Source organism: Sphaeramia orbicularis, chromosome 16 (genome assembly GCF_902148855.1).
Source record: "Sphaeramia orbicularis chromosome 16, fSphaOr1.1, whole genome shotgun sequence".
NCBI classification, from domain to species: Eukaryota; Metazoa; Chordata; class Actinopteri; order Kurtiformes; family Apogonidae; genus Sphaeramia; species Sphaeramia orbicularis.
The window spans coordinates 7,323,582-7,334,534 of record NC_043972.1 but is presented as its reverse complement, the minus strand read 5'-3'; the positions used below and the strand labels follow the sequence as shown (position 1 = coordinate 7,334,534).

General features: G+C 34.5%; 1 protein-coding gene across 1 annotated transcript; it reads right to left on the bottom strand.

Annotated features, from left to right (window-relative positions):
• Positions 1-233: 233 nt before the first annotated feature.
• On the bottom strand, positions 234-10,891 carry LOC115435661 (2-iminobutanoate/2-iminopropanoate deaminase-like). Its single transcript, XM_030158224.1, has 6 exons — positions 10,759-10,891; positions 9,060-9,165; positions 8,600-8,654; positions 8,429-8,497; positions 940-995; positions 234-835 (listed from the first exon to the last, which is right to left on the bottom strand). The coding sequence occupies exons 1-6, from the start codon at positions 10,821-10,823 to the stop codon at positions 776-778; spliced, it is 411 nt and encodes a 136-aa protein (XP_030014084.1). The 5' UTR covers positions 10,824-10,891; the 3' UTR covers positions 234-775.
• Between the last annotated feature and the right edge of the window lie 62 nt (positions 10,892-10,953).

The following is a 10,953-nucleotide window of genomic DNA, read 5'->3' as shown; positions in this document are numbered from 1 at the left end:
TTTTTTGTTTTACTTTGTTACATTTTTTTAAAAAATTATATCTTGAATTTTTCATTTACTAGAGAGACATGTACTGGTAAACAATTCCATGTATGTGTTTACATAGTTGGCAAATAAAGCTGATTCTGATTCTCATCAATTGCTTACAAAAGATGGATTCAGGGTCGTTTAGTGGTAAAACAAAGAACAGACAGACAGAGAATGTGACTGGATTCTTTGACTATGACCTTGTAAGACTTTTGCACAGTATTTTATTTTATTTTATGACAAATAAAGAATAAAAACAGTTGTTATGTATCATGAACTGAGCTTAGAATAAAAGTGAACAGTTCAGATAAAATCAACAAAACACCCTTTAAGTAAATTGCAATATTTTAATGACTTATATTTGATCATGTATCATCAGATGCACAACAACATAAGAGTAGTGGTGTAATTTAATACAGCAAACAAGTTTAGGTACTTTGCAGCTATCGCTAGTGAAATATGAGATGGAAATAAAATGCAGCGTCATCTCCAAACGTCTGTCATCAATGTTAATGAAGATGAGAAAGTGCCCTGAGCCTGGTGTTAACCTGCAGGCAGACTCATGTTCACATCAGCGCTACATTAGATAAAACTGTACAAACATCACAAGTCTATAGCAAAATGAATTAATCCTCCAGGGAATTTAATTGTATTATATCTTGTTGAACACTGGTCCACAAAAAGGCACATTTAGAGTTTAACGATGATTAGTTTTCACATTTTAATCGCCTCCTGATCGATGCCGTTGTTAGGATGCGTCTGTCAGAGGCCCCAGGACGGCAACCGCTTCGATCTCAACCAGTCCACCCTGAAAAACAGAAAAAAAAAACAAGAGCAGAGAGTAGACGAGGAGCAGAGACGACAGCTTTCCACTAAACGATCAATGTAAAAAAAAAGAAGAAAAACACTCACTCTGGGCAGAGCAGCGACCTGGTAGGCAGCTCGAGCTGGGAAGCTGCTGCTGAAAACTGAAAAAAGAAAGAAGATATATGAAAAAACATGATTATAATAATTCTAATTGTTTAATTTCATTTACCCCTTATTAATGCAGGACAAGAACTTTCATCCTAAATAATATTCCACTATTATTGGTGTCATCTCAACAGTATTTTCCACTTTTCTGACATTTCAAACATATAGGATATACTGATGCGTCTATTTTAACCCTTTCATGCACAGTGGTCACTACAGTGGACAATCATTCTACAGCTGATCTCTTGTATAGGGTGGGGAAGCAAAATTTACAATATTTTGAGGCAGGGATTGAAAGACAGTGTATGACCAATTAGTTTATTGAAAGTCATGAGAATTTATTTGCCACAAGAAAACTGACATAATAGAAAATGTTTTTATTCTATGTGTCCTCCTTCTTTCTCAATAACTGCCTTCACACACTTCCTGAAACTTGCGCAAGTGTTCCTCAAATATTCGGGTGACAACTTCTCCCATTCTTCTTTAATAGTATCTTCCAGACTTTCTCGTAATAGTTTTGCTCATAGTCATTCTCTTCTTTCCATTATAAACAGTCTTTATGGACACTCCAACTATTTTTGAAATCTCCTTTGGTGTGACGAGTGCATTCAGCAAATCACACACTCTTTGATGTTTGCTTTCCTGATTACTCATATGGACAAAAGTTTCTGAAAAGGTATGGATAATAGTGTTAGGTATGATTATGACATCAGTATATGTTTGGTTTCAAAACAATTGACGTAGTGCCTGCTGAGAAAAAACAACTAAATGTTCATTGTAAATTTTGCTTCCCCACCCTGTATATTCATGGATTTTGTTTTAGTTTCATATCTGCCAACACATGCATCATCCCATACACTACAACTGATAACATTACTGGAACTTTGCTGTTCTTGATAAACCTGATCTAACATGTTTGAGTGTAAATCAATTGCTCGTTACCGTTATTAGACTGTAATTAACAACAGAAAGATTTTTGTTTTTGTTTTTTTGTTTTTTTGCATATTATCTCTATGAAGTGAGTAATGACTTGTATTAGAGTTTGTTAAAATGTGAGAAAACTTCAGATTAACAGCAATAAAATGTTCTTATTTCATAGTTTTCACACAGTATATCAGTAAATACTTGTTTTCTTTGCTTTCTTTGGTGTCCAGTTTAGTGGACATTTTTGCAACTCTATGGAAAATAGCTTCATAAAAAAAAATGCCTAAAGAGGAATAAAAACACTCAGGAAAAAAAAAAAAAAAAAATCTTGATTGAGGTTCTCATAATTCATGCATGAAAGGGTTAAAGTTCCCTGTGAAAATGTACTTTTACTGGAAAACATATCTAGGTTTTATCTAATCTGCTTGTTTTTACCTTTTATTTGATTTTTATGATATTTTATTCACATCCTTTATGTTTTTGTATTTTATCCATTTCTTTGTAAAGAACTTTGTACTGAAAAGTCTTATTCTCCTCCTTCTTGTTCTCTTGTTCTTTTCGCCTTCTTCTTTTCCCTCCTTTGGACATTTGCACATGTATGGATCACATTCTGAATCTAATCTAATGAATCTAATTAGCACATTTTCCTGCAGGGTATAGAAATCAACCACATGCTCATCTGGAGTAAAGACACTGGTCATTCACGGTAGAGATCTGGAAAAAGGTCCATGAAACTCACCTAATATTAAACCTTTTGACAGAGGAGATCAATGGTTTTATGGATATGAGTAAATATTTATTAGATGACATTACTGACACTCATGAATGTCACAGACTCAATGTGATGCTGCTGTTTTTAACAAACTGCTCTGAACATTTTTTTTTTCCCAATTGAGAAATATGGCGCATTAAATTAATATTTCTGCTGTTATGATGCTGGACAAGACACGTTAAGAAAAAATTTTAATTAACATTTCAGGAAATAAAAATTTGAGAAACAGATAAATGTCATTAGAGAGAGCCATACTGAGGTGTTTTGTTTTTTTAAACAAAGTATACAAGAGGTAAGCAAACTTACATAAAAAAAAATATTAAAACCTACATAGAAAATAAATAAATAAGTAAAATGAAATAAATGAAAAGAAGAAAAATTTCTTGTTTTTAGGTGTTCTTTTGCTTCTTAAATCTATTTCATCCATTTTTTAACACCATAAGAATAAAATATTTAATCTTACCTATTTTTACATTTCATCATTTTTAGATTTTTAGATTTAGGTTTAAATTATTTCTGCACTGACTACTAAAATTATTACTAAATATATTATGTGCTTTTTGATGTTAAGCTGATGGACCTAAGTCACTAATTTTTTTCCTTCATGCGCCACCACGTTTGAATGACAACAAAATTAACCTTGAACTTTTTTTTACCAGAAGATATTTGAAGCAAAAAAACAGGGAGGAACATCTGTCACTGATGGAAAACTATGAAAAAACACATTTATATGGGTATATACAAGAATTTTACATGAATATTCACTTTCACTGGTCATGTCAACGGCTTATTCAGAAGATTATCTGTTATGGAATTGGGGAAAAACCAGAAGTGAGCAAGTAAATGCATTCACTAATCACAGGTGCCACTAACGGCCCTAATAAAGGATCGTTTGCATTCAGATTTGCACAGGAAACATTATCAGGGACAGTAATGTCACCTGTGCTTTACCTGCTCTGTTCAGTTTATCATCACATTTAATACATACTATAAAAAAGAATCGTGTTTTAAATAGAAAATAATAGAGATTAGGGGCAATATTTCAGAACAGGTAAACTTAACAGATATATTGAAGTACTACTCTTTTGAAAAGTCTCAGCATTATTTACTTTATTCTGCAAACTAGAAGCACTCGGAGAGCGCAGACCTCCGCCAAGGCTGATCAGTGGCCCCCCCCCCCATGGGCCCCCCCACCCCCGATCACCACCAAAATTTAATCATTTCTTCCTTATCCCATTTCCAACAAACCCTGAAAATTTCATCCAAATCTGTCCATAACTTTTTGAGTTATGTTGCACACTAATGGACAGACAAACAGACAGACAGACAGACAAACAAACAAACAAACAAACAAACAAACCCTGGCAAAAACATGACCTCCTTGGCGGAGGTAATAATCTGTGAATGTGTTTAAAAGAAAGTCTACTGTACATAAAAACAGCTGCAACACAGAAAAGAACACAGATTCAGAAAGCCACATTATCAGACATAAATAACACTGGTCAACAACAAATTTATTGTTGAAGTTTTTTGAGCTGATTTAGGATAATTTTGGTGTGCTGAATCCAAAAATCACATTAATTTTGCTCAATCAGGTCAACTTTCTGAACTATGCTACATATTGGCTTCTTAACATTTTTGCTTACATTTATGGGCGTTTTCATATCATATGATACAAAATTCTTTCATATTTCTTGCAATAAATGAGGTCTGAAGATTTTACTTTTGCCAATTTATGATTAATGGTTTTTTTAATATTACAGGTGAATGAAATGGCTTGGACTAGAAGATCTTGCAAAAATAAGCCTGACGTATTCTGCTACATCTGCGGTGAATACATCATTGTACCTAACAGGAATCCTGTTAGAAAATGATTTTTTTTCTCTTAAAACCTATTTTGGGTGAGAACTATATAAAAAATCAACTGATAAAGTCACACAAATGTAATCAATTTTGTGAGAAGATCAAATTTTTCAAAATCAAATTAGCAAAAAAACCTGACCTGATTGAGAAAAACAGATGTCATGTTTGGATTTAGCGGTGCAAAATGGTCCTAATTCAGTTGAAAAAACCTAGACAACTTGCAAAAAAACATTTTTTGTAACCCAGTGTTATCAGGGACAGTAATCTCACCTGTGCTTTACCTACTCTGTTCAGTTTATCATCACATTTAATACATACTATAAAAAGAATCGTGTTTTAAACAGAAAATAATAGAGATTAGGGGCAATATTTCAGAACAGGTACACTTAACCGATTTACTGAAGTACTACTCTTTCGAAAAGTCTCAGCATTATTAACTCTATTCTGCAAATAATCTGTGAATGTGTTTAAAAGAAAGTCTACTGTACATAAAAACAGCTGCAACACAGAAAAGAACACAGATTCAGAAAGCAACATTATCAGACATAAATAATAGTTGCTCTTTGGTGAATGTAGTGCAATAAAGTGACAGGAATGATCATGTGAAGGTCTTCCACACCTTGACAGATTCACTCAGGTGTTTTCACTTGTTCTGCTTGATTTAGTCTCTGTGGAGCAGCAGCGTGAACACGAAACCAACTACGATCATCACATAAAGGTATGAGAACTTCACCTATTTTACTTCTTCAGGTGAATAAATCATAGATCATAACATTAATATCTTTCACTGAAATTAGAGTTTTCCAAATACCTCAAACATCCTGAATTACTTTAATCTTTTCATGCACAAATTATGAGAACCTTAATCAAATTTTTTTCCTGAGTGTTTTTATTCCTCTTTAGGCATGAAAAAAGACAATGCGATTGAAAATTTTCTTCTGAAAAATAAATAAAATAAAAATAATTTAAAAATTAAAAAAAATAAATGAAAAAAAAAAAATAATGAAAAAAAAAAAAATTCTTATGAAACTATTTTTCATGAAGTTGCAAAAATGTCCACTCAGCTGGACACCACACGTTTAATTTTTGACACACAGAAACATGAATTTACTGATAAATTGTGTGAAAACTATGGGGAGGGCTTGTGATTCTGGGGGTTTATGCTCAGGAGAGATCTACATAATGTTACCAATTCATGTCAGAAAAAATATGTAGTGTCTTAAAACTTTAATAAAGATATGTGTAAAAATAAATAAATAAATAAATAAATAAAAAACAAAAAGAACAACAAAATGCATGAATATACAAGAAAACAGCTCTAGAATAGCTGTCCACTGTAGTGACCAGTATGCATGGAAGGGTTAAATACCACTGAGGTGAATATGGATGTTTTCTCATTGTGAGTGTCTGTGGATTCCCATGAGCAGGGCTTTGTAATCAGAGTAAAGTGAGCGGTGGATGTGGCATGTTGTTTGACATTTACTTGAGGCTTAATCCACCAGAAGCAGCAGCTCAGGTTTCACTTTCCTTAATGACTCAGCACACTCCTGCAGGCTTTTGTTTCCACATGTTGACAAAATTGCAAAGACCCTGAACGCTTCGGGTGCATTTGCTCAACATTTACCCCTTGGTCTAGTTATAATATGAATAAAACTGAGTCTAAAGAACACAACTGAGTGAAAGGGAGCCTAATTATTAAGCACAATATGTGTCTGATTGAAGCAGGTTTTCTGGGTTGTGCTGACACCTAGTGGCTCAATCTGTACTGCAGCGTAGAAGAGCCTACAGGGTATCCACAAAGTCCCTTTACAATTTAAAAAAAAAAAAAAAGTTTCTACATGCTGGAAGGGTTTCCTGGGACAGAGAGGCAAACCACACCCACATTTTTTGGTCCTGTATGAAAATTACAACTTTTTGGAAATATGTTGGAATAAAAATAGAACAGATTCGGGGTTTTAAATTACAGCAACCCACTTTGTCACTATTGTTAGAAGATCTTCCTGATGATTTAACAATAAATGATAAATACCTTCTAAAAATCTTTGGTGCTGCAGTAAAAAAAAAAAGAAAAAGAAAAAAATCGTAAATAGCTTCAATTTGATCCACTAGTGCTGGAGGACTGGTTGAAAACTGTTGATGAAATTCATAAAATGCAGAGATTAACATTTATGCTGAGGCTGCAAGATGAACTTTACATGATAAGATGGGGCAAATGGATTAGTTTCTTTAAAAACAATGAGTGGTTTGTCTCATAGTCCTGTGAAATTCTATATAAACTGCTGCTCTAAAAAATTTATTAAGTAACTTGATTGCTATTTCATAACTGTAACCTAAATTATCATTACTATTAGATTGTGACTAGTATCTGTTGCCGATTGTTGTTTATTTTCTGTATGACAATGATAAATAATAAAAACTAAGTGTAAAAAAAAAAAGTGGTTGACGAAACATGTTAATCATATTTGTTCTACGTAGTCAGTGGTAATCAAAGTTTTTATTACATTATGGCATCATGTGCAATCAAATCATTGGTTAATTTTTCTTCAACGAGAGATCGATTATTGCAAATGTTTACCTTTGACCTTTTGACTGAATATGTGTCACCACAACTGGATGACCTTCAACCAACTATACTCAGTGCCAATGAAAACACAACACTTGAATGTGTTTTATTGTTCCTGAGCTGCATCAGTATGTTTAAGTTTCACCTGTATCAGATAATCCCAGTCAATTTCTGAACAACCTGTGACGGGTTGAGCTATTGTCACGCTTGAATGAACTTGTCTGCATTCATAAGACTTGTTTTTCTCATTGCTCAGCAATGAACTGCTCAACTTAAGGAACTGTGGTCAGTTAAGGAGTGCTCATGTTCTGTATATAAAGGCAAACTGAAAAGCACCAAAATCATTTGCAATAACTCAGCAATGCCTAGACTGATACGTGACCACAGATGCCATGCTACGGGGCTCCTGGAGGCCGGAATCTCTGCTCGGCAGGTGGCGCGCCGTTTTGGATGCAATGTGTCCACCATAGTCAGGATGCAACAGAGGCATGAAGAAACTGGCTCAGCTGCAGACAGACCTGGACCTGGACGAGCACGTGTGACCACGCCACAGCAGGATCACTACATTGAGCTGCAGCACCTCCAGGACCGCTTTGAGACTTTTGGTTTTGGGGGTCTTTGAGTTTCTGTCTTTATCCTTATTTGTTGTCAACAAATTTGGATGTGATTTTTTTTTTTTTTTTTTTTACTGTACAGAAATGGCCTATGATTAATTCCAAAGAGCTTATGGAATAAAAATCCTCACAGATTAAAAAAAAAAAAAAAAAAAAAAAAAGAATCTTCAAGTGTTGCGTTTTCATTGGCACTGAGTATATCATTTTCCAGGTAGACGGTGCACCACCACATTAGGAACTGCATGTTGGTGGGTTCATAAATCAAACATTTCCACTACATTTCCCTGGACACCTTGTTCACCAGATATCACCCCCCTGGATTTCTTTCTATGGTGTTATGTTAAAAATATTGTGTATGGAACAAAGATATAGGACCTGAAGCCAAAGCTCACTGATACCATTGACCCCACTGATGAGGCTACGATACAGATGACATGGAAAGAAATCCAGTATCGTCTGGATGTGCTTCATGCAACTAATGGTGTCCATATAGAGGTGGATTAAAGGAGGCAAAAAAACCTTCAATATCTACTTTTTATTTTGTAATAATACCCACAGATTTGTCTATTCATTTACTTTTGTAATAAATTTGTTAAACTGTAAAGAGACTTTATGGACACCCTGTATAACCTTGACAGAACTGTAGAAAAACAGAATATAAATAGATAATCAAATATAGATAATCATACTTACACTGCTTGTAAACATCATTGACATTAGTGAAGTCGTTCATGTCGGCTAAGAGCACCGTGGTTTTCACAACTGTAAAGAAAAAAAAAAAAGATTAAAACCTCTGCTTGCATCCACATTTCAATGACTTATTAAAAATGTTTCACTTTTAGATAAGGATGCACATTTTCTTACCGTTCTCATAACCACAACCAGCAGCTTTAAGGATTTCACCCATGTTCACAAGAGCCTAAAGGAGGAAAAGTGAGGTTTTTGCAATTAACAAAGAATAAAAGGTTTTATTGTGGACATTGTTCACCCTGGCAATCAGTGTTTCATAAAAAGAAAATGTATAGGGAGACATCTGTGACCTCCTCTTCTGTTTTTATTATACTTTGCAGGAAAATGAGCATATTCAGTGATTTATTTTGAGACGAGTCAAGGTTAGCCATCCCAAGGCTGCACAACTGAAAAATAAGTCAATGCAACTTTGTGTTTCCTTTGCAACGAGTTTATAACCTGAATGTTTGGTCAAAAAGTCCTCAAAGTATATTTGATTTATTCGTAACATGTTGATACGAGAAATAATAATCTGTTCAACTGTACACAGTATGTTGCAGAACTCCCTGTTTAAGGTGGATTTGTGCTGGGTTACCTGTCTGGTTTGGGCCTGAACGCCACCGTCCACCAGCTGACCGCTAGCGGGGTCCATCCCCAGCTGTCCGGAGATGTACATGGTCCGATCTACCAACACCGCTTGACTGGAAGACAAACAAAATGAACAGAGGGTCATCTAAGGTAGGACACAGGGTTTTCACCTTCAATAAGTTAAATCAGTCAGGGAAAGACAAAACTATTCCCCTGTAGACAAAATGTTCCTGAAGGTAAAATGGACCCAGAAGCCACATGGTGTTCATATCCATTAATAAGTCAGGATAGAGCTTGAACTTGAACTGAACTTCTGAAAGACAAAAAACATCAGTAGAAATAGCAGTCCATTGTGGGGTTAAAGTACAAACTAAAACCTGCACTTTGCTCCAGAGAAGCACATTTTACTGTGTGATTCCTGCCCCCCCTCCAACAACAGTGCAACCAACACAACTGCACATTCTCCAAACATGCATGAATGGAAGACATTCAGATTTTTACTCATTTAAAAGTATTAATACCACACAGAGGAAATACTTAAAGGTGTTCTGAGGACAGCAAAAGTTGTCACTGTGCAGTAAGGAGTAGTTTTTTCAATTATATGTTATGTTTACGGAGTCAAATGACTGCTTAATGTGAATGGTGCATTTTACTGCTGTACATGTTTAACCCTCCGGTATCCTGTCCAGTAAGGCCCCTACTAAGCACCAAGTGTGCCTTTTTTGCACACTTGTGGAATAATGTCAAAAAAAAGTTCATACAGTTTGTTTTTAATTCTTTTACACTTTTTTCTATTTCATCAACTTGAGTCGTAAATAAAAATACCAAATACTCAATAACTGTCACATTTTTTAACCCTTTAAAAGCCGTGTTTTTTATAATGTAAACAAACCTTTTTTTTTTTTTTGGATGCAAAAAACAAAAAAAAAACAAACATTTTTTTTCAATATACTACACAAAAAGTGGATTACATATTATTTGATTTTTGCAGCCTGGCATATGTCAATGATTAACTCCAACAGTGGTTAATTTGCATTAGTATTTTTGGCGCCAGGTCAAATGTTCAAAAATACTAGCATCTGTCACCAAGTGTGCGTAAAATGCACACCTATAAATGAAACTATTAAATATTATATATTGATTTATTTTTCTGCTCTAATTTGATTTCATTTTTGTAAATCAAGGTCAGCCCTAATCATATATCAAATGGAAGAAATAGTGCGTTTTAGGCACACTTGGGAGACAGATGCTAGTCTTGTAATTTTCTTTTGTTTACAATGTGCAAATTTTAAAGATCATGCAAAAATGAACAACTTTTGAATTCTAACCTTATTTAAATTGTGAAAAATAATATGAAGTTTTTTAAAATGAATGAATATGCCTAAAAGGCGCACCTGGATACCGGAGGGTTAATGTTATGGCTTTAACTAATAAAATAATTTAATACTACAATAATTTAATACGTTATAAAAGATGATCCTGTAAAACTGAATGACAAAAAGTGCAGTAAAATGTAGAACTGCCCTCTGAGATGTAGTGAAGTAAAAGTGCATCATAATACATGTAGTAAAGTACCTTAAACTTCTAACTCAGTGCAGTATAAGTTGGTTACATACCATTACTGTTCCACTACTTTGCACATGTGGCCTCCGTTACTTCAATGACTTTACTCGTTATTTAAGTTATTTAACTCTATCATGCCTCACCTGTACGGTCCGATGGCAGCAGGAGCCTTACTTGTGCTGATGATCTTCCTGATTAATGTAGCCATATTTAACGAAAATATCTGCACTTAACCCAATTCAATGTCACAAGTGTTGCAGCAGCTGCAGAAAGAACGAAAAAAACAACCTCAGGTGACATAAGCAGATACACCGTAATGCATGGTTTAGACGCGCAGA